This window comes from Ichthyophthirius multifiliis (genome assembly GCF_000220395.1).
Source record: "Ichthyophthirius multifiliis unplaced genomic scaffold scaff_1120509249658, whole genome shotgun sequence".
Taxonomy (NCBI): domain Eukaryota; phylum Ciliophora; class Oligohymenophorea; order Hymenostomatida; genus Ichthyophthirius; species Ichthyophthirius multifiliis.
Genome location: NW_004087491.1, coordinates 2,006 through 28,156, shown reverse-complemented (window position 1 = coordinate 28,156; position 26,151 = coordinate 2,006). Strand labels below are relative to the sequence as shown.

Below are 26,151 nucleotides of genomic sequence, written 5' to 3'. Positions count from 1 at the left end.
TTTTAGATATTTGATAATATTAATTCATATTCAGCTTTGACAAGTTAATGTTATTATTAGTTTGTTTAAAATAATTATAAAATGTTAAAAGGATTATTATGAATATCATTTAATGTTTGGAATTCATTAAAAGTACTAATTAGAAAATCTATTATTGTACGACGTATTTATTTACGAAATTATACTAAATTAAATATTGTTATAAATAAAAAAGCTCGGCTAAATTACTTAGAATTTTAAATAGAGTATTTTTAAAGATTTTCAGATAATAATTAGGTTTTAACTTATATGAAGTTTTTTATATCATCTGATTACATGTTATGTTCTTTTGTACTATATAAAAAATCATTTAGAATTGACTGTTCAAGTTAAATTGTTTGGTTTTCGAATATAATTTCGTGTATTTCAGTTCTGTTTAAATTACAAAGTCCAATTATTTTTACCATATATTAAAATAATGTATTAAAAAGGAATTTTATTTTTAGTTAAATAATTTATTGTTTATAAAAATAAATATATATATATAAATAAATATAAGAATATATATATAATATATATATTTATATACATAAATTTATATATATATTTATAAATTATTTTATATATATATATTTATATTATATACTTACAAAAATATCTTTTTATTTGTTATATTTTTTATTTTTTTTAATTTTTTTTTTTGTGTGTTACATATAATTTTTTAAACACGTAATTTAATTAATATTTATTTATTATATCAGAGTTTTTATTATAAATATTAATTTATATTTATATAAATTATTTTTTTAAAATCTATTAAGAAATATTTTTTTTATGAAATTTATTAAAAATTATTAATATTTTTTTTAATTATAAATTTTATATATTTAAATATTAATTAAAATATTATCTTATTTTTTTTTTTATTTAAATAATATATATATATCGATATTTATAAATCAAATAAATACTAACTATATATAAATAATTTAATTTTTTTTATTTTTAATCTATATTTAAAATTTATATTAAAAATACATAATTCTTTTTTTTTATTTATAATTCAATAGTCTATTTTTTTATTATATTGTTTATTTTTTTTGTTTATTAAAAAAAAAAAAAAATATACTTTAATAATAAAAATGAAATATATTATAATTTTAATTTTATTTATTAATTACTCTTTAAATACTACAATAAATGAATTTAAAAATTGTAAAGCTAAAAAATGTAATTAAATAGAAGAAAATTGCGTATTAGACAATGTAAAATGTATGAACATATTAAAATAACAAGAAAATTGCATAAGATCAGATTTAATATGTACTTCATTAACTATTTATGAAAGTATAAGTGAATGTTTATAAAAATGTCAATAAAATGACACAAACAAATTATATTTAGAATTATTATAATGTTATAATTATTGCTATTCTAATAAGATTTTTATTTTGCAATTTAATATATTTTTGTTTTTTATATTAAAGAATATTATTATATGAAAATAATAAATATATAAATACATTTATAATATTAAATAATATATATATAATAATATAACAGATTATATATATATATAATATGAATTTCAATAAAAAACCTATTTATATATAATCAATTAATAATAATTCATACAATTGTTAGTAATCGGATAGATTTAGGTAGTTTCTTTAAAGTAAAAGTAAACCGAAAGAGGTTTTTTAATACGAAAATTGTCCTCCCAAATAATTAATAGTGGCCCAAAAAGTATTTTTAGATGAGGAATTATAATAAATGTCTATTAGTTAAATGCTAAATTCATAAATTGAAGAAAAAAACTATTTTTATAAATAAAAATTCGAAAATAAAATACAATCATAAACCCCTTTATAAGAAATCGATATAAATAGGGATTAAGAATAAAATAAAACATCGAATAATTATCAATAATATGTATTTATGTATAAATAAAAGAACAAATGTGGAAAAAATACAAAGGAAAAAGCTTATTTACATAGATCTTTGGATAATACTTAATGTATAAACTCTAATAACTACAATTTATTTCATTAATATAATATAATTAGAGATTTTAAGCTTTTTTTTTAAGAATAAATACACCAGAATTATTATTAAATATAGTTATAAATGAATAAAGCTAAAAAAATTAAAAAAAGATGATTTTGAATTCATAAAAATAATTGGAAAAGGTGTTTTTGGAAAAGTATATATGGTTAGGTATTATATATATATTTAAATATATATATATATATTTAAATTTATATTTATATATTATTTAATTAATATATATTTCTATATATATATATGTATATTTTTTATTTTAATAAGTGATCTTATATCTAAAGGTATATATGCCATAAAAATTATACTCAAATAAACTGTAAAATAAAATAATATGGAAGAATAGTTATAAAATGAACTTAATATTCACTAAAATTATTGCTTTCATGAAAATATTTTTAATGTATTGTATATTTTGAAGATAAATTAAATTATTATATTCTGATGGAATATGCTTCTGATGGTAATTGTGAGGAAATGCTTGATATATATCAAAAAATTACAGAAGAAGAAACCGCTAAAATAATAAATAAATATCAAAAGCTTTATATCATATACAATCCTAAAAAATAATACATAGGGATTTTAAACTATAAAATATTCTTATATCAGATGTATGTTTATATATATATGTATGTATATTTATGTCTATTTAGGGAAAAGTTAATGTTTGTGATTTTATGTGTGCTACGTTTATAGAAACTAAAGAATTTAATAAAAGGAAATCATTTTGTGGAACTTTTGATTATTTATGTCCTAAAATGATTAGTAATTAAATATATAATTAAGATATTAATATATGGGCTTTAGGAGTGATTTGTTTTCAATTAATAGCTGGTTATACGCCTTTTTGTAAATAAGATGAAATATAAACTAAACAAGCTATAGTTAATGTATATGTTCACATATATATATATATATATATATATATATATATATATATATATATATATCGATAGATTGATATTATCTACCATGATTTTTTTTTCCAAAAAGTTAGTAATTTTTTTATAAAAAATATTCGCTAAAAATTAATAAGAAAGAAGAAAGTATTAATATATAAGAATTACTATAAGATAAATTGATAAATGGGTATGTTTGAAGTTATATTCATAAAACTATTACTATACATATATATATTAATATAAATATATATATATATTATTTTTCATTTTTTTTTTTCATATTTCTTTTATTTGTGTATTTGAATTATTCTTTCTATATATCTTTTTTTTTCATTTTTTTATTCTATTTCGTATTCTTAAATTTTATGTTTATATTTATTACGTAAATTTTATATATTTATGTTTTCAACGAATTTTTATATATTTATATTTTAATCTTATTTCTTCGTTTTTTATTCATTTATTTATTTAATTATTTACTCGTATTTTATATTATTTTGTAGTTTTTTCTATATAATTCTTTATTATTTACCTATAATGTAATTTTCATTAGAAAAATATTCAAATCTATCCTTTTTTTTTTTTTATTTAATCAAAAAAGAAATATATATTATTATAAATCTATTAAATTGAATTTTTTTATTAAACTTAAAACTATATTTTTTTAATAAATTGTTAAGATTTGTTAGTATTTTCATTAAAGTAAGATTTTATTTATTCAATATTTTACCCATTTCGCATTTTTTCGCGAAATATTTCATATTTAGATGATGATCTTTAACCTTTTTCAAATGAAAATCGATTACTTATAGTTCTGTGTCTAAATTTGGGTGGATATATACCTGGAGGGAGTTATTTTGGAGGTGTTTTTTGGAGCATTTTTTAATTAAAAAGGTCATTTAGTGAATAACTTTTTTATATAAAATATGGAATAAATTAATTTTTATTCATTTTATTTTTTTAAATTAAAAAAACCAAAAAAAAAAATTTAAGTATAATTTTTAAATTTACGTTTTTACTGGAAATAATCAAGTTTTTTTTTTTTTTTTTTTAAAAAAAAATTAAAACTAATAGACTAATTTTAAACAATTAAAAAAAAAAAAATGGTATAAAATATAATAAACAAGTCATTTTTTTATATAAAAAAGATTATAAACAGTACTTAATATATAGAAAAAATAAAATATATTAAAGAAAAACATAATTTAAGTTTAAATATATATAATAATATTAGTATTTAATAAAATCTTACTAATAATATTAATTATTTATATATATAAATCTTATAATTATTTCTATAATTTTTTTTTTTATTTAATAAATTTATTTTTTTTATATGTGAACAAAATACACTTTTTCATTGTTTTTTTTTTGAAAAAAAAAGAAACACTTATTTGTAAATTTTATATTATCGAAATTTAAAATAATTATAAGTTATTTTTGGGTAATATCAATTTATTAATTATATATATAAAAAATCTATTTTTACTTCATTTATTGATAAAAAGAATAATTATTTCAAACAAAAATACCTTTTGGGAATATTTATTGTAATATATGAGGGATTTAAATTGCATTTTTAGCTTTAGTTGATGAATAAATATGCTTAAATAAGTACTTTAGATAAATAGAAGGTAAGAGAGTTTATTTGATTTTCTGAAAGAGTTTATATTAGACTAATTTTAGATTAAAAAGGAGGTAAATTAGTCTAAAATTGTTTGTTTAATCCTTAATTTATATATGTATTTAAGAATTCGATTACCAAACAAAAAAATAAAGAAAATTTAAGACTTAAAAAAGCAAGATTTTAAACTGTTTTTTATTTAAGAAAAAAAAGGCTTGAATTTTTTTAAGAAAAAAAATTTTAAAAAAAAAACTCGAAAAAAAGAATAATATAAGACATATATATATGTATATATTAGATAAAACTTAAATATAGATTAATTGTAAGAAAAAATACATTCTTTTTGAGAAAAAAACGATTTTTAGACTACTATAAGTAATATCGAGTTATGTAAGTCCTTTAAAGAATAAAATATTCAATTAATTAAAGGCTATTTTACCACTTTTAATGCTAATTATATGAGCATTATTATCATTTTTAGAATTAAATTATAGTATAATAGGCTTTTTAGGTATTTGATATCCAAATAATTGACTAAATAAGATTTAAATGGTAAAAATAGAGGGTTTAAAAGATAAAAATAAATGTTTATTATAAAAATGGATATTAGAGATCGAAAGAAAGTTATAATTTAATAGATTATAGTATACTATATATTATATATTTAAGTTTATTTTATAATGAATTAATGTATTGTAGATTATTTATAAGATATTTTTAATGTTTTATCAAGTAAATAATAAATTTTAAAAGTTGATGATGATAAAAGACTAATTCTAGAACAAATGAAAAGGAAATATTAAGCTATTTTATGATATTTAATAATTATAAAGGAATTTATAAATATAAATTGAAGTAAAAAAAAAGAAAGATATATTCTAAAATTATATAAATGTATATTAGAACTTTCTAAATATATAGGATTTAGTCAAAAAAGATAATATTTATTATTTAAATGATAATTATATAATATATATGAATAAAAAAAAAATTAGAAATTTTATATAAAATAAAAAAATAATATAAACATATATATATATAAATATATATATATATATATATATAAATATATAAATATATTTATATATATAAATTATAATTTATAAGTATTTATATATATTTCTTTTTATGTATTAATTCAATTAATTATTATAAAAAAATAATTTATTATTTTTAAAAAATGCTAAAAAAAGAAGTTATTTTAAGAAATGAAATATATACAGTATTTATTTATTTAAAGAAAATAAATAAAACTTATTTATAAAAGGTTTTTTCAAGTGAAAAATAATAAAGAATGGGAATATATTTTTAATTAAATGAAGGTTTTATTTTACTAATTTAATTAATTATAAAAAAAAATTAGAATATAATAATTGCCTTCAAAAATGTATTAATTTGACGGATTAATAAAAAGATAATTGTGCAAACGAATGTGAATCTATATATGATTAAGTAAATATTAATAAAAATTTTTATAATAAATATCCTTAAACATACAGTAAACTTAATAATAATATAATATAAATTATATTATATATATTCCAAAAAGAATATTTTTAAAAATAAAAAGATAATTAAAAAAAAAAATGCTATATCAATAGAAGAAATAAATATATATATTTATATATATATAAATATATACATATATATATTTATATATATAAATATATATATATATTTATTTTTCTTATTAAAAAGTATACAGAAAAATTAAAATTAAGATATTAAGGTTAAGATAAAGAAAGAATCAATATGGAAGTATAAAATTTACCTTCTTTTAATAGTAAAAAAAGGTAAGATAGATAAGGAATTTTTTATGAAATATTTGGTTTTAGTTTTAGAGAATTAATAAATGGATAGGATTAAAGAGCATCTTTTGAATTTAATGAAGATTTTAAAAGATTTTGAAAATATATATTAATTAAAATAAATAACAAATATTTATATTAATATTTATATTAATATTTTATATTTATATATATATATATATATATATATATATATAATATATATATATATATATATATGTAAAAAAAAATTATATATATTCATATTTAAAATATTTCATTTATTTTTTTCATTTATTCATGTATTTTTGGAAGTGTTTTTGCATTATTATTAGTGTTTATATTATTATTATAAAAATTAGTATAATAAGAAATAAATGTTTTTGAAAATTCTTTAAATAATTTTTATAGTAAAATATTTTAACTATTAAAAAATTATTAAGTTTCTTTTTTAAAAATGGGTATTTTTTCCAAAAAATCTATATTTTTTTCTAAAATATTATTATTTGTTTCTTATAAATGATTATTATTATTTTTATCTTATTAAATTTCATCTTTATTTATTAAAAAAAATGGAAATAAATCTTCCATATATATTTTTATGTAATTTTCTATTTAATTTTTTAATTCGATTTCTATTTTTTTTATATATTCTTTTCCTTTTTGACATATTTTTATCTATTCTTCGTTTTCGAATACTTCCTAAATTATATATAGGTTCTAAATCATAAAAATCTTACTTTCAAGACCTTTTGCGCAGTTATCTTCTTCGTTTTTTCTCAAAAACCTCATATATTTTTCACTCAACTATTACATTCTTACCAAAAGCATCTTATTTTCACCGAATTTACCATATAATATGTATAAAGAAAGCATAAAATCAGCAAATCTATATGAAAAAAAGTTAAAATTGGCATTTTTTTGTAATTTATTATCAAAACTAGCTAATTAGATTTCAAATAATTGCTCAAATATAGGCCAGAAAGTCATATTTATATTATTAAAGTATTAATTAGTCCATTAATTATAATATTTTTATTGATTTTATTAATTTATAAGTATAATAAGTAACATTCCGTAAAAATCGAAATTATTTTGTAACAAAAATTTAAAAGTTTCAAGAAAAATTCCGAAAATATTAAAAAAGAAATTTTAAAAAATACCGAAAATTTCATCATTTTTTAAATGAAAAAAAACTCGCAAAAATTCGTTTTCTAAAAATAGCTTTTAAAATAATTGTTTGTTAGTTTTTTTAAAAAACTGCTCTATAGTCAACTTTTGTTAATTTTTATAGGTTTTTTTATATTGATTTTCATCTAAAATTAAGTCTCTTTTCATTAAATCAAATATAGATCGATTTTATCCTGTATCTAAGTTAATTATTTCATTTGTATTTATATATGAACGTGAATTATGTGATACTATTAAGTCATTTTAGGTATATAAAATATGTAATTTTTTAATATTTTCATTTATATAAGCTTTAAAATATTAAAAATAGGAATATTAAATGTTTTCGGAGTAATAATTTAATAATTCAGTGTATATTTAAAGGTTTTATTATTTCAAAAACTAAAGGAATATACTAAAATCAATAAATATTTGACGCTTTTAAATTGTGTTTTTTTCTATTGAATAATTTATTATAAATAATTAATTTTGTCAATTAAAAATTCTTTAATTCTTAAACAAGCCTTTTATATAAGTTTTTATATTTCAGGTTCTAAAGAAAATAAAAATATAATTATGTAAATAAGTAAATAAATAAATATATATAATTATATATTTATAAATATATATAAATATTTATATATATATATATTTAAAATAATATATATTTTACACAAGTTATTTAAAGTATTAATTTATGAAGTATTAAATGTATTTAAAAATTAAAATTTATTTTATAAAGAAATAATATTTTATATATAATTTTAATTTATTGGCTGGTTATTTAAATTTATAATAAACTTAGCATCAATATTTGTTGAAGATATTAAATTTTATAAAATTTCTTATATTTTTTAAGTGTTCTTCAAATTTTAAATAGTTTTAATAGACTTTTCTTATAATAAAGACATATCTTTTTCTAATTAGTTTAAATCAGTGCTAAATTAAATAAATAAATCTTCTAATTATTAAATTATAGTATATGATTTTTGTAGTTCATTTTCTAAAATTTAAGTCTCTCCGTCTAAATATTCATAATTTTCGGATATTTACCATTCTTTATTTTTTAATTCTTAAAAAGCCTATAAATATAAAATATATATAAATAAATATATTGATTATATTTAAATGAATTTTTTAATATATATATTTATATATTTATATATATATATATATATATATATATATATATTTTATTACTTTTTCATATATTTATGGAAGGTTTATATTTTTGTTTTATTCTATATATACTATAGTTTGTTCAGATATTTATAATTAATTATAAATTGATTCCATAATTTTATATAAATATATTATAATATAATATAAAAATAAATCTTTTATAAATATAAAATTAATATTATAAATGATAAATAATATGTATTAAAATACATATAAATATATATTAAAAATATATATATATAAAAAAAACAATTATAAAAATAATATTTATATAATAAAGATAAAATATATATAAAAATTCTAATAATATATATTTCTATTATGTAAATATTTATAATCTATATAAAATATCAATTTTTATAAGAAAAATAAAACAGATTTATTATAAATACATATTAATAATTATTATAAATAAATGGATAATTTCTATGATGGCCATAATTCAGATATAGAAATAGTTTAATATGCATTAAAATTAATTCGTTTTTTTGCCCGTAATCAATCTCGTGAAAACAACCAATAATACCAAGATAATAAATTTTAAATCCTTTAATAACTTGTAAACAAGACCAAAAAACTCTAAGACATGAAATCTCCACAAATAAAGAAGTTCTATAATGATGAAGGTTCTATAATAAATGTAATACGAGTTTTTTTAACCGAACCTCACCCCATATTAAGGTCAAACGCAATAAAATTTTTTCGTTTAATCTTAGAATCTGAGAAAATATCATTATAATATATTTAATATTCAATTCCAATATTCATAGCACGTTCATTGGAAAGAGAAACTAAGAATTCGCAAGAAAATCGTTAAAATACGTCATCTAGTAGTGCATATTAGGAGATAGATTAGTCTTTAAAATTCATAAAAAAATGGATCGAAATTACGCCAAAAACCTTCCCGAAATTACTCGCAAATTCCCTTGTGGCCTTTTCCGAAAATGCTGACGAATAGATCAAATAAGCTGCAATTGAAATTATAAGAAAACTGGCTGTTGGAAACCCTCAATTATGTGCCTGGTCTGGAGGTATTAAATTACTCATAGAGTGTGTAATTGACCATTCTTTATAAGAATTATCCGATCCCATTATTCATACTTTACTTTATTTACTAAATGAGCCTGATTATAGGAATTTAGTTAAGGTTTATTTGGATTTCCCTAAGCTTTTCGGAGTCTTTACAGATATAGATGCACCCTCAAAGAGTGCTCCCAAAACCTAGTCTTAGGAGGACAATAGAAGGGAGATGGAGCAGTTCGAAAAAACACTCAACCTGGCGAAAAAAGCACTGATTACAATGCTAAAAACATGGAAAGGGCTCATTTATCTCGGAAACTAGAGAATCGCGATGAGATCTTTAGTTTAGACTCTAAGATAGCCTATACATGATAAAATAAGGAACGCCATATATGATATTATAGGGGAGTTATTAGCCTTAGGGGTTAAAGAGAGTATATAAAAGAAGATTACAGTGTAGAATTTTCTGAACTATTATTTGATGATTTTAATACAATTTTTACTAGACTGTGATCTTTTTACAGTGTTAGTAGAATTAAGTGGACTAGAAGATGAGAAAAAATCAATTAGAGCTTAAGAATAACTAAAATAATTGACTTAATTAATGTTTAATTTAATCCCTAATTGCCAAAAATACACTGATTTTTTGATTTAGGCAGCCAATTAATGCAATGAGAGTTTAAGTGATTTGAAGGCTTGGTCTAGTAATATAGTCTCTATAATGGGAAATTACGTTTTTGAGTAAAATGTGAAATATAGGAAAAACTTTCACTCTAAATTCGTGTATTCTTGTGAGAATTTTTACCTTTTTACATAGTTGGGACTGCCTTCGCATAGAATTAATAAATAAATTATTTAAAAAATAAAAGTCTAGAATGAAAGTGTACTAGACGATTAAAATTTCGAAAGGCTTTTGTAAGATACCAATATATAGAGGGAGTATGCAAGATGGAATTGGAATTCTATATTGGAAATTGTACAGACTTATATATAAAATAAATGGAATGAACTTAAAAATAGGTTTGTAAGGAAACTTCTGGTCTATTTTCACCCTCATTAGTAGTAGTTTATATCTTTAGAATGGAGAGACTCAAATTTTATATAGGCAAAAGTTGGCTATTTGTTAATTTAAAATCTTTTAAAATTCTAAGAAGGTACTTAAATATTAAATACACCACCTAATGATATGATTAATATTAATAGAAGCTTTATAAGTGAGCTTTTTCATTTATTAGTAAGTGAGGTAAATTAAGAAATGAATCATCCGTAATAAATTAATATTATTATATATATATATATATATATATATATATATATATATATATATATTTATAAATTTTTTAGAGCTTCCTTTTTATTAAAACCTTCTGAATTTAATGAAAAAATGATTAGGGAATATATTTCTTGGATTGGGCTTTTTTCTTAGAGTGGAAGTGGTTTAATTCTTTTAAAAGAAGCTAAAATATGGGAAACTTTAAATTAATATGTAGATATAAAAGGGAAAAGAGATCATATTTTAATACTTCTAATTTATTGTTTGGATTATGGCAAATAGAAAAAATCAATTGAATTTTTATAATATTGTTTAGAAAAAGGGTCTTTTTTTTATAAAACTCGGCTTTGGAATTATTAAGATTATTAAATAGATGTGAATTTATAGGTAAATAATTAATAAATTATATATATAAAAATAAATATATATACATATATATGCATAAATTAATATAAATATATATATATATATATATATATATATATATATATATACATATATTATTTATACTTTTTAGATTTTTTCGAATGGGGAATTGATATGTTAGTGAATAAATTAAATAATTCTGATTAGATCGAAATTCGTTAGAAAGCTTTAAATGTAATAAAAGAAGTAGTTTAAGAAAAGAAGTATATGGAAATATTTTTTTCTAAGAATCCTAATTTATAAGACTTATGTGATGAAAGCGACCCTTTTTTAATAACCTTATTATAAACAGAAGAAGGATTTAATTATTTATCTTAAAAATATGATTGGATTAGTTAAGAACTATTTCGTTGGCAAGAAACCGAGAAGATTTAATATGTAACTAAAATTGAAAAATGTCTTCTTAATGCCCTTAATTTTGTTGAAAACGAAGAACAGAATATCTTCAGGTTCCCTGACATAGTAAATAACCCTCAAAACTCACTTTTTACACTAGGATTTATACATAGAATGCCCTGGATTATGAACGTAGACTTTTCTACTAATGAATTCAAGGATAGTATATAATTTTTAGTCTCTATATAATATTAAGGTTAATAAAATCTATCATAGTTTGTTTTATGCGGAAGGCCTACACCTTTGTCGCCTTATTCTGAATTAGATAAGTATACTATACATTTTCAATTCAAAATTCTAAATAAATTTTAATTTATCTGTTGGAAAGGTAAATAATAATATATATATATATATATATATATATATATATATATATATATATATATATTTGTTTTAGAGTTTTATTGATAAAAATTGTAATGAATTACCTGATCCTTCGTCTATTTTAGTAAGATGTGATTTTTCTGATAGTAAACAATATGAGAGAATAGATAATAATTTGATAATTAAAAAAGGCGGAATTCATTTTATTTTCCTTTTCGATGAAAATTCTAACACTGTAAAATTAACTTAAATTAAACTTTATATGAAGGTATCTGAAAATAAGTCTTTATAAGAAAAAGTTCCTTAGCATTTCTTTGGAGAGTTAGTCAAGACAACTCTTGGGAAAAAAATACTAAGGGAAAATCGAATAATAGAATAATGCGTGGACGATATAAGGAATTACAATATCCCAATATTAAATAAAAGAGCCTCTTTATGGGCAATAGGTAATATAGGCTATTCTATAGAAGGAATAGATATGATTTCTAATCTATATTAAAATCAAATAGTTTAAGATTTGGTAAGATTAGCAGAATAAAGTGACATTCTTTCTTTAAGAGGAACATGTCTATATATACTTAATATGTTGGCTAATACAGAATTAGGTAGATCTTAATTAAAAGAATTAGATTGGATTTCTCATTGGAATTAAAATATAGGTATTAATATATAAATATATAAATATATAAATATATAAATATATATATATATATATATATATATATATATATATATATATATATATATATATATATTATTAATATTTTATAAATAAGGATGGCTTGTAACACCAAATAATATGAGATAATTTTTTTATATTAGAAATACGAATAAGGAAGGTTTAAGAACTTATTGGCCTAATTAAAATGAAAATTGGGATAGATATATATCATTTTAAAAAAAAGTTATTTAAAATAATGATTAAAGTAAACTATTATAGAATATTGCACTTATGAGTAATGCTTTAAGTAGTAAAAATGCTAGTATGGAAATAAAAAAAATATATAAAAGTAATCCGGGATTATTTGAAGATAAAATAGTTATTTATTCAGTAATACTAATGCTTGATTTTTATAAGTTTAGATTCGAAAATAGAAAATTTATATTTAATTTTTTCGAAAAAGCATTTTCAAACCAAGAAGTTTTCTCGATTTTAGATTAAAATCCATATAATGATAAATAAAGCTTATGAATATATATATATAAAATATATAAATATTTATATATATATATATGTATTTATATATTATATTTTTAATTAAAATTTAAAAATGATTTAAAATAATTAAAACATAAACAAAGAATCCTAAGGAAAGTTTAAAATTCAAATATAAGGTTAAGAAGGATTATAAACTACATTTACTGTATTTAATAATTAATAACTTAGTTTGATTATTTTTCATATATTGACGAATATTTTATTTATTTGTGGATTTTTTATTTATAATAATACATTAAATATAAATATCATTATTAAAAAAGCAGCTAATAATATTATATATATATCCACAATAATAGTTATAAATATATTTTTCATTAAATACAATGGTTCTAAATTAGAAAAAGGTTATTTGTATAAATACTAATATATGAATATATATAAATAGAAAGCCTGATAATAATAAAAAATATAGGCGTAGTAATAGAAAAAACGAAAAATAATGGAAGTATAGATACATAATTTATATATATATCATAAATAAGAGATTTAATTATAAACGAAGTAATAATTAATACATATATATATATATATAGATATATTTAAATTTAGGGAATGACTCCATATGATATTAGATATTATATGGCTATTATAGCTAAAGATTATGATTAATTAATAGTTTTATTTGAATCTTTTAAATTAAAATTAAATGATATTTTATAAATATATTATATAGCTAGATAGTATATATTAAATGATATATAAAAGAAATGAAAAAAAATATATATATATTTTTTTTATTAAAATAAAAATTAATATAAAACAAAAAAAGAAATAAAAAAAATGTTTTAATAAAATATTAAATTTTCATAAAAAAAAAAAAGTTTTTAATTAAAAAATAATACTCCTATATAATTTACAACCAGAATTAGCCCCAAAAATCAAATTTTATAAAATTCAATATAAAAAAAGGCTTCTAGTGTATATTTTAATTAAGTTTTTAATTCTATTTTAGACGTAAATGATAAACAATAAATAAATTTAGCAGTAAACTAGTTAAAAAACATACGAGAAAAACAAAAAATAATCGATAAAATTATAAATAGAAAAAAAGAAAAATAAGACGCAGAATAATTAGTTTAAATTTCCAAAATTTAGCCATTAATTTATCGTTTTTTAAAAAAAATCAAAAAATAAGAAATTTCACATTAATTCAATATTTTAGAAAATAAAAATAAAAATTTAACCCCTTTTTCATAATTTTTATAAAAATAAAAGGAATAATTTAATTTTTATTCAGAAAATGCACTTATGAAAGGAGTCACTTTGGCAATTTTTTTTAAAAACGAGAAAAATTAAGATACTAATAAGAATAAAGGCATAAAAAAAACCTTTCTTTTGTAAGTAAAGATGAAAGAATGTCCTAAAAAAGGGAACTTCCGAAACACATATAGCCCGAATCGGAAGAAGCGAAGCATTATTGGCTAAATTTGAACTCAGTTAGTTAAAATTCGAAGGCTTTATAACTTAATGGTCAGTTTTAATCACGTAAAAGAGTAACAGAGTTACTAAATGACTTCCAAAAAGTGAATTTAGCGTCCCATTTTAAATCTAAATCATTAAATTTGTAAAGTTTTAAAAATTCTATTATAAATACGTTTAATTTTGGCAATGAAATTTAAGAAAAAAGGAGTATTTGTAGATTATAAAATTCAGACTAGAAATAATTAAATTTTAATGATTAAAAAGAAGTTTTAGAGACTGTAAGCGACAATATAGTTTAGTTTATAAAAAAGAAAAAAATTTAAAGCGATTCTTTTAATTATTTTTTAGATTAATTTTAATTAAGAAATAATAATATTAAAAATATTGAAAATAATGTCTTTTAATAAATTTATTTAAAAAAAAAAAAAGATAAACTAATGTAATCTCGCTCTATATAGAAGAAAGAATAAAAGCTAATTAGTAATAAATCTATATTTTTAAAAAATAATAAAAAGAAAAAAAATAAACTATATAATAATATTATTACTGAATCGTAAAAATATATGTTTACTAATAGATATTAAATATATATATATATATAAATTTATATATATAAAAAATAAGAGATAATAAATATGATTAAGGAAATGAATCTTTTGCTTCTTATACAGAAATTAAATTAGATTAATTATATAAAGAAAGTTAGAGATTAAATAATCAAATAAATGAAATCGATATAATAAAATAAAAATAAGAAAATATATTCCTAAGATAAGAATTTAAAGACAATACAGAAAAAATAAAAATAAAAAACTAAAAAGAATTAAAAAATATTAATAAGTATATATATATATATATATATATATATATATATATATATATTTATACCTTTATAACTATTATATTTTATATAGATAAGTTTAAAGTTGCTTTTATAGAAAAATTTTAAACAAATTTAAATGATTTATTATATTTTATTTTTTCCTAAACCTATATATATATAAATAATTATTGTTTATGTAAATATATTTATATATTTTTTATGGTATTTTTTATTTTAAATTAATTTTTTAATGAATGAATCTTAATTTATTTTTCCTAAAATAAGTGTTTTTAAATAAAATAGTATTAATATTAATGAACATAATTATTTTTAAGTAACTAAAGACCTAAATAATATATATTAAATATCAAATATTATATATAGGATTATAATTAAAAAAATATGATTGAATAATCTTTGTAAAATATTAAAAAATAATAATACTTAGAATTATAAAATTATTTATTGATGTAAATATAAGAAAAAAATAATAAAAAGGAGATGTAAAAATATTAAAAAATAGAGATTTAGAAAAAAGAATGTTAAAACTAAATAAGAAATCAAAATAAAATACTTGAAATTCAAAAAAATTAAAGAAAAAAATAAGTAAAAAAAAAAACATATAGATATACATATAAATATATATATATATATATATATATATATATATATTTATATAATATTTATTTTAAATATATGTATATCTAATATATAAAAATTAATAAATTAGATTTAATTAATTGTTGAAAACATTTTTTAATAACCTTTAAATTAACTTTAATAAAGTTTTTAAATTTTAAATAAATAATAAAATGAAGAATATTAAAAAATTTTTGAAAATTTTTAAATATAAAATAATATAAAACATGAAAATTAATAAATTAAAACATAAATTAAAGAAATACTTAATTAAAAAAGATAAATTTATAATATAAATCAAGATTTTATTGTTAATTAATAAAACAATGAATACAAATAAAAATAAATAAATGAATAAATAGAAGAAATCAAAAAAATAGTTGATTAGCATGCATTCGAATGTGATAAAATGTTTAATTTCTAAGTAAATAATCAATAAAAACTAAACTAAAATCAAAAACAATATCAAATATAAACATAAGATAAATAAATAGGAGACATATTAAACTAAGATAACTTTTAAATATGTTATACTGATCCTATATAAGAAATGAATACTAAAAGAAATATTAAAAATTAAGATTAAGTAATTTAAGATTTAATTGAAGGAAATTAAAGAAAAAACAAAGCCTATTAACTTAAAAAAGAATTCGAGAAAAAAGCAATAGACTATTTTCTATGGGAAACTAAAAAAAAATTTAAATGAGAATGAATAATATATATCCGAAAAAAAAATATAAAATTAAAATATATATATATATATATATATATATATATATATATATATATATATTTAATATATATATATCTTCTTTCCTTTATTAAAAAAAATATATAATATAATTTATAATTAAAATAAAATAATATTTATTTAATAAACAATATAATGAATTTATTAGATATATTAGATTAATCAAAACGATAATTAGGTGATAAACTATATGAATTTAAGTTAATACATAGTTTAACATCCAAATTTATAACAGAAAAATTAACTTTAAGGAATTTAATGTTTTCATGTTAAAAATTTGGAGGATTAATCGCTTCTTTGAAATAAAGAAACGAAATAATAGTCTCAAATGCAAGCCCTGATATATTAAAATGTGTATGCTTTTTTAATAATGATGGTACTATATACCATAGTATTCCTTTCGAATAAAAATCTTAGATACTTGCTTTTGAATTTTTAGATAATGATTATTTAATATTAATATAATAAGATGCTAATTATTATATATTTGACCCTTATAAATACTCTACGTAATAATATTAGTAAAAAAGCCTAGCGGAGATTTTCAAAATATAAGAATCTTTAATAAATGCAAAAGTATATAAGAACGGTTTTATTTTTTGTACTTAAAAAAAAAATGAGATTCGTTTTTATTCAATACAAGATGCTTTTTTCCCTGAAAAAATAACGTTTTTTGTCGATTCTTTTTTAAAGGAAATACCAAGAGATTGGCAGATTTTACCATAAAAACTCGAGGTATAAATTACACATTAAGATAATGGAATTATTCTACTTTCCGAAAATAATAGAAGTTTATTTTACTCGTAGGAATCTTTACCATCTATTAGAAATATCATCTAAATAAGCATTTCTTTAAAGGGAAATCTCGCAGCTTATTTATAATAAAATACTGAAAATTCACTTACTGTAAATATACTATCTAATGATTACAAATAGACAGTTTATTTCAAAAATTAAATTAATATATCGAATATATAAGCATAAAATACTAACAAATAATTATAAATCTAAATGTAATGGTGTGGAGAAGACTGTCTTATCCTTAAGATATTCGATTTTCTGATCATGGTAGGCCCAAGAGACACTGAAACAATAAAAATGCCTGAAGACTTTATTTTTTTCCCAGAAATAGATGCAATAAAAATAATAACAAAAAATGAACTTTAACTCTTAAGAAAGGTACCAGATTCTTACTTGAATATTTTCAAAAATTTTTCGAATAAACCAGTATTTGATTATATATATATATATATAATAAATAAATATATATATATATATATATTTTATATATTTATATATTTATATATTTATATTTATTTATTTTACATTTATTTTAGGGTTGCTAATTATTAGAAAATTATAAAAAAATCCAATAAAACATTTCTTATGAAGACTAAGATTTACGTTAAAATAAACAAAATCTACAGGAAGCTATTTATGATTGTATATAAGCTTCAACATACGTAACAGAATTCGAAATTTAAAATGAATTATTGAATGCGGCTAGTTACGGGAGAACTTTTTTAATTGAAAATGAACAAAATAGTAGTTTTTTTTAAGAAACGTGTAAAATAATACGAGTTTTATTTAATTTTGATTAAAAAGAACCTAGAAGAATACTTACATGTGAATAAATGAAGTTTTTAATATAAAATTTTAGTGATTTGTTGATTCCTAAGCTTTTAAAATATAAACTACATAATTTAGCAGTTTAGATTTGTAGAAATTTTAATAAAGATGAAGTTTTTTTAATATATGAAGATTGGGCAATTACCATAATTGAGAAAAATGAAGACGAAGATAAAATAATGGAAAAAATTATAAGTTTTTTTCAAAAAAAACAGTCAGAAATTTCCTTTATTTTAATCGCAAAAAAAGCCTTTTAAAAAAATTTAAAAAATCTCGCAATTTAATTGATTTCCTTTGAAAATTTAATCTAAAAAAGAATTCCTTTTCTATTATGGATGGCTAATGAAGAAACAGACGAACTTAAATCATTCTTTTATTTCGAAAAAGCATTAAATGATACTTTTTAATAGAAAGATTTTGACCTTTTGTATGAAATTTTCTTTTTTTTAGACAATACATTGGCACTCTCAGCTGATTTAAAGCTTAAGTTATTATAATAGAGACCTGAATATGTATATATGTACACTAATATGCTCAAAGTTAAAACTTTAAATCAAAACAAGTAATTAATCGAACAAAACAAGAAGAACTTGAGTACTTTTTTAGAAAAAACTAGACAGTTTGGGGAGAGAGGAGCCTTTTATTTACAAGAGTAATTTTCTTATGACTTAAATACGGAAAGTCTTATAAAAATACTGCTAGATAAATACGATTTTCTGAAAATATCGGAAGAATCATTTAAATAATTTTAAGAAGATCAATTTTATAATAATGCAATTTGCGAGGAATTCGCGAAAATTTCATTTTTACTTTAAAACGAGAAACCTGAAGAAAAAAAGGACTTAAAAAGTATAGAAAAAGAAAAAAACGACAAATTTTAATTAGACAATTAGTCATTAAATTCCCATTTAATAAAAAATATACTATAAAATGGTAATAATAATGATTTTAAATAAATATAAAAATAATTCAGTAATGTAGGTGAAAAGAGGCTCTTTTTATTAAAATTAAGAAGTCTTTTTGATAATAAAAATACAGCAGAAATAGAATATTATATAAAAGAAATAAATAAGAAAAAAACAGTAATTCCATATGAATTTGTGGCTTAAGAACTAATCAAAATAAATGAAAAAGGTAGCGCGATTAGAATTATTTTAGAAATGTAAGATTTGGAAGAATAAATATTATTATTAATAAAAATTGGAGAAAGTAAATAAGCGATTAAAAGTGCGGTATAAAGTAAGAAAAATTAAAGCTATTTTATAGATTTAATTAAATAGTAAATATATGATAAGGATTTAATTAATTATATGGAAAATTAAATAATATAATAATAATAATAATAAAATAATAAAAAATGATATAAATATAATATATATTTAAATATAAAATGATTAATTATTATATTTATTTATTAAAAAAAATTATATATATCAGAAAAATATTAAAAATAATATATTTATTATTAATAAATATAATAATTTATTTTTTTTATAACAAAAAAAGTCTTAATATAAATTAAAATAATTAATTATATGTTGTATTTATTTTTATTAATATAAATTTATATTTAATTCTTTTGATTATTAAAAATTATAATATAAATATAATTAAAATTAATATAAATAAAAATCATATTATATAAAATATATATTAAATATAATATATTTAGCAATATAAAACAAATATATATAAATATATATTTATTTATATAAATATATTATTTTATATTATTTTTCTTCAACATTAAGCATATATGTATATATATATATTTATGCTAGTTTATTAATATATTAATAAATAAATTAATCAGTATTATTAATCAGTATATTATTTTTATATACATATATAATTTATTTATTTATATTTTAAATAAAATTTTTGTTATTATTAAATTAATTTTTATTTTTATTACTAGTATTTTTTTTTTAATAATTTATTATATAATTTTATTTTATTTATTATTTTAATTTTTTTTTCTTTTAAAATAAATTAAAACGTATTTATCTTTTATATATACATACAAAATTATTTAAAAATTAATAATTTAAAAATAAAATAAATATGAAATATAAATTAATAAAATATATATATATTATATTAATTTTAATATTTTATTTAAATATTATTAATATATACATTTAATTTTAGATAATTTATATTTTTATTTATTATTATATATTTTTTATATTTTTAATTTTTTTTAAATTTTCCTCTTTTATTTAAATATGATTATTTTTGTTTAAAGAATACTAATAATTATAAAGATCCTATTTTTATATATATTTATATTTTTTATTTAATTAAAGAATAGATAAATTTATATATATTTTTGTTTAATTTAGGTTTTTAAATAATTATTAATAATAGTTTTAAATATAAAATTAATGCTTACATTAAAATAAATTAATAACAATACAAAAATTTAATAATTTTTTTTTTTTTTTTTTAAATATTAAATATAAAACAAAAATAATATAAAAAATATAAAAAACACAAAAAAATATTAAATTAAAAAATTAATAAAAATAAAAAAAAAACTAAATACAAAAAAAAAAATACAATAATAAAAAACATGTAATTATTTATTAATCCATAAAACAATTATAACCTTATTTTTTCTAATTAAAACCTTAATATTCCTTTGTAGAATCCTTAAAAATAAATAAAAAAGCTTCTTTTTTTGAATAATTAGACTTTAAAAAATGCTTTCTAGAATACTATATCAGATTTAAGTTATTAAAACGATTAAAAAACTCATCTAAATTTTCTTAAAATAGATGTTTCTACTTAGCCATCTCCTTTTAACAACAATTAATAGTAAGTGCAATAAGAAAAGCCTTTTTAGACTCTCACAACTGTCATAAGCACTTAATAATAATTTAAAAAGAAGAAAAAATTAACTGCTGCATCAAACATATGTAGGTACTCTTACATAGAACAACCTGAAATAGAAAATCCTTTATAAGAATACAAGCATCTCTTTATTGACAATAAATATGAGGAAATAATTAATAGTTCTTATGCTAATAACTCATAGAAAAGCCCTAAAAACTAACTAATAAAAGAAGAACAAAACTCATCTCATTCACTAAATTATAATTACAAAAAAAGAAGAAATATAGAAAATCCTTATAAAAACTACTAATATGCATCATAAGTAAAAACTAAATAAGAAAATAAGTACTAAAGTGCTTTTTTAAAAACAGCTCAAAAATAATTGATTAAAACTAAAAATTTATAACCTAATATATGAATAAAGATTAATAAGAAAAAGTAAAATAATTAACTAAACATTGGAGTTTACATGATAATCCATTAAAAAGATGTAATATATCTAATTCTAAATATAGAGATTTATGTTAGAGTTTCGATATAGATGTTAATATTAAACCTTTATGTAAAAAAGTTATAGATGATCTTTTTTATTTTAGAATCAGTAAAAATACAATGGAAGATAATAGTAAATTTAATAATTTTTGTATGGTTATTAGATTTTTGTATGAATAATTCAACTAAATGTCGATTTATTATGCTAAAAAATAAAAATAATAATTAATGAAAAGGTATTATATTGAAATTTCGTAGTAGATATATAATTTTATTTTTATATAATGAATAGAAAGAAAAAAACTTATTTATTTATTTATATATTTTAAGAAAACAATAATTTATAAATAATTTTATATAAAGATTTATATATATATATATATATATATATATATATATATATATAATTTGTATAATTATTTTTTTATGAATTAATATAACAATTTATAAAATAAATAACTTATTTATATATATTATGTACATTTGCATTTTTTTAAAACAAATTATAAAAACAATATTTAAAATTTATATTTAGACTTTATAATATATATTTTAAAGTAATTTAATATCAATATTTATTTTTATTTTATATATATAATAAATATCCTTAATTTTTTTTTTTATAAATATTAAAATAAAAACATTTTATTAAAAATATATTTAATTTAAAATAAATTTCTATAATTTTTAATGTATAAATAAAAATCGTTTTTATAATCTATTTTATTATAGATATTAATTTATATCAATACAAAAATATGATTTTATATAATTTATACAAATGATTATATTGAGTTATTATAAAGATAAAATGACATTTTTTGATATAATTAATAACAATTTTTAACTTTATATATAGAAGTTAATAATATTAAATTTTTTATATTGATTTATTAATCAAACAAATATTTATTCATTGTTTTTTTAATAAAAAAAACAATAGAAATTATATTTATATCATATTTTTAAAAAAAGATTATAAATTAATAAAATATATATTTATGTCAAAAAAAAAATATTTTAATTGTATTTTTTTAATTTATTTTATTTTTTTAAAGTAATAATTTTATATTATTTTTTTTTTATTAGTTATATAATTTAATTAAAAACTAACGAAAATAATAATAATATATAATATAATTATACCACAAAATAATATACTTTTTTAATATCATTATAATCTTGAATTATATTTAATTTAAATAAAAAATACCTCATTTTTAATATATTTATTTAAATGGCTAAATTATATTAATAAGAAAATTAATAATACTTATACATTAAAATAGATTAATTATTTTTAGAGATTCCTTACTGTTTTTTTAAAATTTTTATTTTAAATTTTTATATATATCAAAAAGGATAAATATTTTTTATAATAAAATAATTTGATAAGATAATTATTTTATCTTATAAGAAGTATTTTGTTATATATTTAAAATTAAAAAACTATATTAATAAATATAAATATTATAATATTTATATTTAAATTTAATAATATAATACTTATAAATGTTTATATCTAAGTTAAAATACAATTTTTATAACTAAACATGCTATTAAAAAAATATTAAATTTTATTAAACTAAATCATATTAAAGTTATTAATCTAATTGATCTTAAATTATTTTAAAAATTAATTTTTTTTTATATTATAAAAAAACATTTAAAATATTTATTTTTAATAATATTTAAAATTATTATTTCTTTATATTTTTGTTTGTAATTTTTAATAAATTTATTAATCAATATAATCATAATTAAGGAAGGAAAAAATTATTGATATGTTTCTATTTATTATAAGAAATAGAAAATAATCTTTTAGTCCTAACACATAGAATTTTGTTTTTTATTTAATTAAATATTATTTAAGGAAATCTATTTATAAAATTTGTATAAAAACTTATAATAAGAAATTATTGTTTTAATATAATTAAATATTAATTTTTTATGATTTTTTCTTTATTTTTTCTATTTTTTTTATATTAAATTGTAAAAAACAATAAGTGAATACAAATGAACTTTTAAATAGATAAATCTATTAGTATTAAAACATATGATTTTTTTTTGATTAAATGAAAACTTTAAATAAAAAATTTTAAAGGTTTAATAATATTTTAATTTAATAATAAAAAAAAATTAATTTAAAATAAAAGTCAAATATTATATTAACATTAAATATATAAATAAATAAAAAAATATATATATATAAATAAATATATATATATTTATCTTATAAATATTTTATATATAAAATATAGTTCTTATAAATTTATACTAATTTTGTGTTAAAATCAATTTTATTTTGGTAATTTTATTTAATAAAAATTAATTTTATTTAAATAATAAATTTTATATATTTATATTATTATTTTAATATAACATCCTTTTTTTATGTAAAACAATATTATCTTACATATTATTTTTATATATAAATAAAAATTATATAAATTAGATTAATTATATATAAATAATAAAAAAAAATATATATAAATAAAATAAAATAAAATTAAATAAAATAAAATAAAAAAGTATATATTTTTTATTTAATTTAAAATATTGATCAAATAAAATTAAATAAGAATAATTAATATATACACACTTTTTATATTTATTTTTTAAAAAAGAATCTTATATATTAAACACTTTTTTATTTTATTTTGTTTTTTATTTGCTTATAAATGTTATATTTAATCCCTTATAAATTTATATTTTAAAAAAATTAATTAATCAAATAATTTTAAAATTATAAATAATTTATAAATATATAATTAAAAAAAAACTTTTTAAAATATAAAATAATTAATAAAGTAATAAAGTAGTTAAAATTTTATAATTTTTTTGTATTAATTTTAAATTATATAAAATATAATAAATCATTTTAACTATTTCCCCAATTTATTTTTATAAATATTCTAAAATAAATAAGATATTAAGAAAACATAATATTTGATTTATTTTCATTTTAAATAATAGATATTACATCTTAAGAAGGTTTTATAAAAATTTTAGTAACTTTTTATATTAAAATAATATATATATTTTACTTTAGAATGAGGAAATTTAATCTAATTTTTAAAATTATTTAAAATAAATAAATTAATTTTCTAATTAACATTAATAGCAATTTTTTAAAAATTGCTATTGACTATCTACAAAAAAAAATTGTAATATTAATATTTTAAATTTAATAACTATTTAAATTTTTCTCTTATTTAACTTAAATCGAAAAAAATATTATAAAAATAACATTTAAATTCAGATTTTATTTGACTAGTATTTTAATTAAAAATAATAAAAAAATTCTATTTACTGATTTTTATTTTTTTTAAATATATAATTTTTTGATTTTTTTTTCTTTCAGTATTTATAATTTTTAGGGGGTGAGGGGAATGATTTTTTATAATTTGTTAATAAACAACAATTTTTTTATAAATTAAAAAATAAAATTAGTAAATAATCTTTTTATTTTATATAAAAAAAAATTAAAGAAAAAATAAAAAAATCTATAAATTTGTAATTTTCTTCTTTATCTTCTTATTATTTTACTTTTTATATTTCTTCTTCTTCCATTACTTCTATACTTCAAATTATTCCTCATCTTATGTTTCTTCTTATTTTTATAATTTCTCTTTTTCATGCTGCTACTTCTTCTTGAAATTTTGTTTCTTATTATTCTTCTTTTTTGTACTTATTCTTCATTCTTCTTCTTTTTGATATTCTCCCATTATATCACTTCTTTCTAATTCTTTAATCATATCAACTTATATATATTATTTATCATTTTTTTACATAAATAGCTATTTAATTATATTAACTGAAAGTTACTATAATATATCTTGCCTTATTGTAATTTATAAAAAAAATTATAAAGAAAATTTTTGTATATTATAATATTATTTCCTTTTTAATATTTTTATTTATTTGTTAGTTTTAAAATTAATTTATTTTTTTATGGTTAATTAATTTTTTTATTATGGTTAATTAATTTTATAAATATGGAATATATGTATATTTAAATTTTATTATTATGTTTATATATAAAAGAATAAGAAATAATTGCATATAAATAATATATATATATATATATATATATATATATATTATATATATAATTAAATTAATATTATTTATTAATTATTATTTATTATTTTAATATATATATTTATTTTTTATTTTGTTATTATC

At 15.9% G+C, this 26,151-nt stretch overlaps 4 protein-coding genes across 4 annotated transcripts in view, besides 82 other annotated features; all 4 read left to right on the top strand. All coding sequences in view use genetic code 6, as the record gives it.

The window, feature by feature from the left end:
- Positions 1–513: 513 nt before the first annotated feature.
- Positions 514–624: a microsatellite.
- Positions 551–618: a microsatellite.
- A 14-nt stretch (positions 625–638) lies between the features above and the next one.
- Positions 639–681: a microsatellite.
- A 63-nt stretch (positions 682–744) lies between these two features.
- Positions 745–812: a microsatellite.
- Positions 767–835: a microsatellite.
- Positions 836–1,457: 622 nt separating this feature from the next.
- Positions 1,458–1,528: a microsatellite.
- A 671-nt stretch (positions 1,529–2,199) lies between these two features.
- Positions 2,200–2,261: a microsatellite.
- Positions 2,201–2,269: a microsatellite.
- Positions 2,201–2,291: a microsatellite.
- Positions 2,292–2,945: 654 nt separating this feature from the next.
- Positions 2,946–2,993: a microsatellite.
- A 166-nt stretch (positions 2,994–3,159) lies between these two features.
- Positions 3,160–3,198: a microsatellite.
- Positions 3,199–3,332: 134 nt separating this feature from the next.
- Positions 3,333–3,388: a microsatellite.
- Positions 3,359–3,443: a microsatellite.
- A 791-nt stretch (positions 3,444–4,234) lies between these two features.
- Positions 4,235–4,281: a microsatellite.
- A 511-nt stretch (positions 4,282–4,792) lies between these two features.
- Positions 4,793–4,821: a microsatellite.
- Positions 4,822–5,571: 750 nt separating this feature from the next.
- Positions 5,572–5,668: a microsatellite.
- Positions 5,590–5,667: a microsatellite.
- Positions 5,590–5,689: a microsatellite.
- Positions 5,598–5,689: a microsatellite.
- A 20-nt stretch (positions 5,690–5,709) lies between these two features.
- Positions 5,710–5,751: a microsatellite.
- A 428-nt stretch (positions 5,752–6,179) lies between these two features.
- Positions 6,180–6,247: a microsatellite.
- A 258-nt stretch (positions 6,248–6,505) lies between these two features.
- Positions 6,506–6,567: a microsatellite.
- Positions 6,537–6,596: a microsatellite.
- Positions 6,597–6,820: 224 nt separating this feature from the next.
- Positions 6,821–6,893: a microsatellite.
- Positions 6,839–6,893: a microsatellite.
- A 1,223-nt stretch (positions 6,894–8,116) lies between these two features.
- Positions 8,117–8,156: a microsatellite.
- Positions 8,121–8,178: a microsatellite.
- Positions 8,122–8,198: a microsatellite.
- Positions 8,124–8,183: a microsatellite.
- Positions 8,125–8,178: a microsatellite.
- Positions 8,199–8,666: 468 nt separating the features above from the next.
- Positions 8,667–8,718: a microsatellite.
- A 109-nt stretch (positions 8,719–8,827) lies between these two features.
- Positions 8,828–8,953: a microsatellite.
- Positions 8,884–8,950: a microsatellite.
- Positions 8,919–9,007: a microsatellite.
- Positions 8,935–9,003: a microsatellite.
- Positions 9,008–9,123: 116 nt separating the features above from the next.
- IMG5_021000 (hypothetical protein) lies at positions 9,124–10,403 on the top strand (the record flags this gene model as incomplete). The annotated part of the gene is made up of 2 exons (XM_004039441.1): positions 9,124–10,162; positions 10,384–10,403. The coding sequence occupies 2 exons, from the start codon at positions 9,124–9,126 to the stop codon at positions 10,401–10,403; spliced, it is 1,059 nt and encodes a 352-aa protein (XP_004039489.1).
- A 580-nt stretch (positions 10,404–10,983) lies between these two features.
- On the top strand, positions 10,984–13,339 carry IMG5_020990 (hypothetical protein; the record flags this gene model as incomplete). Its single annotated transcript, XM_004039440.1, has 6 exons — positions 10,984–10,994; positions 11,318–11,388; positions 11,519–12,068; positions 12,094–12,151; positions 12,221–12,806; positions 12,924–13,339. 6 exons carry the CDS (start codon positions 10,984–10,986, stop codon positions 13,337–13,339), a joined length of 1,692 nt encoding a protein of 563 aa, XP_004039488.1.
- Positions 11,013–11,062: a microsatellite.
- Positions 11,406–11,502: a microsatellite.
- Positions 12,162–12,211: a microsatellite.
- Positions 12,813–12,902: a microsatellite.
- Positions 13,340–13,399: a microsatellite.
- A 2,233-nt stretch (positions 13,400–15,632) lies between these two features.
- Positions 15,633–15,678: a microsatellite.
- Positions 15,635–15,704: a microsatellite.
- A 530-nt stretch (positions 15,705–16,234) lies between these two features.
- Positions 16,235–16,328: a microsatellite.
- Positions 16,329–17,000: 672 nt separating this feature from the next.
- Positions 17,001–17,061: a microsatellite.
- Positions 17,062–17,139: 78 nt separating this feature from the next.
- Positions 17,140–19,994, top strand: IMG5_020980 (hypothetical protein; the record flags this gene model as incomplete). Its single annotated transcript, XM_004039439.1, has 2 exons — positions 17,140–18,231; positions 18,342–19,994. 2 exons carry the CDS (start codon positions 17,140–17,142, stop codon positions 19,992–19,994), a joined length of 2,745 nt encoding a protein of 914 aa, XP_004039487.1.
- Positions 18,241–18,317: a microsatellite.
- Positions 19,954–19,989: a microsatellite.
- Positions 19,954–20,024: a microsatellite.
- Positions 19,955–19,987: a microsatellite.
- Positions 19,983–20,047: a microsatellite.
- Positions 20,048–20,222: 175 nt separating this feature from the next.
- Positions 20,223–20,300: a microsatellite.
- Positions 20,230–20,284: a microsatellite.
- Positions 20,259–20,301: a microsatellite.
- Positions 20,268–20,357: a microsatellite.
- Positions 20,273–20,343: a microsatellite.
- A 65-nt stretch (positions 20,358–20,422) lies between the features above and the next one.
- Positions 20,423–20,466: a microsatellite.
- Positions 20,438–20,466: a microsatellite.
- A 101-nt stretch (positions 20,467–20,567) lies between these two features.
- Positions 20,568–20,612: a microsatellite.
- Positions 20,569–20,607: a microsatellite.
- Positions 20,569–20,619: a microsatellite.
- A 169-nt stretch (positions 20,620–20,788) lies between these two features.
- Positions 20,789–20,839: a microsatellite.
- Positions 20,789–20,845: a microsatellite.
- Positions 20,846–21,083: 238 nt separating this feature from the next.
- Positions 21,084–21,152: a microsatellite.
- Positions 21,084–21,173: a microsatellite.
- Positions 21,111–21,169: a microsatellite.
- Positions 21,147–21,207: a microsatellite.
- Positions 21,157–21,207: a microsatellite.
- A 1,122-nt stretch (positions 21,208–22,329) lies between these two features.
- Positions 22,330–22,369: a microsatellite.
- A 1,532-nt stretch (positions 22,370–23,901) lies between these two features.
- Positions 23,902–23,951: a microsatellite.
- Positions 23,952–24,121: 170 nt separating this feature from the next.
- Positions 24,122–24,191: a microsatellite.
- Positions 24,142–24,221: a microsatellite.
- Positions 24,222–24,272: 51 nt separating this feature from the next.
- Positions 24,273–24,315: a microsatellite.
- Positions 24,316–24,424: 109 nt separating this feature from the next.
- Positions 24,425–24,502: a microsatellite.
- Positions 24,432–24,492: a microsatellite.
- Positions 24,436–24,492: a microsatellite.
- Positions 24,503–24,536: 34 nt separating the features above from the next.
- Positions 24,537–24,625: a microsatellite.
- Positions 24,626–24,629: 4 nt separating this feature from the next.
- Positions 24,630–24,677: a microsatellite.
- Positions 24,678–24,686: 9 nt separating this feature from the next.
- Positions 24,687–24,773: a microsatellite.
- Positions 24,774–25,900: 1,127 nt separating this feature from the next.
- Positions 25,901–25,955: a microsatellite.
- Positions 25,903–25,955: a microsatellite.
- The window catches only part of IMG5_020870 (hypothetical protein), a gene marked incomplete at both ends in the record, with an annotated part of 455 nt that continues 243 nt past the window's right edge, over positions 25,940–26,151 (top strand). The window contains 2 exons of the mRNA XM_004039438.1: positions 25,940–25,972; positions 26,017–26,151. The exon at positions 26,017–26,151 is cut by the window's right edge and continues 243 nt beyond it. Coding sequence (XP_004039486.1) covers positions 25,940–25,972; positions 26,017–26,151 — 168 coding nt within the window. The remainder of the gene's footprint in view (positions 25,973–26,016) is intronic.
- Positions 26,027–26,077: a microsatellite.
- Positions 26,083–26,113: a microsatellite.
- Positions 26,088–26,150: a microsatellite.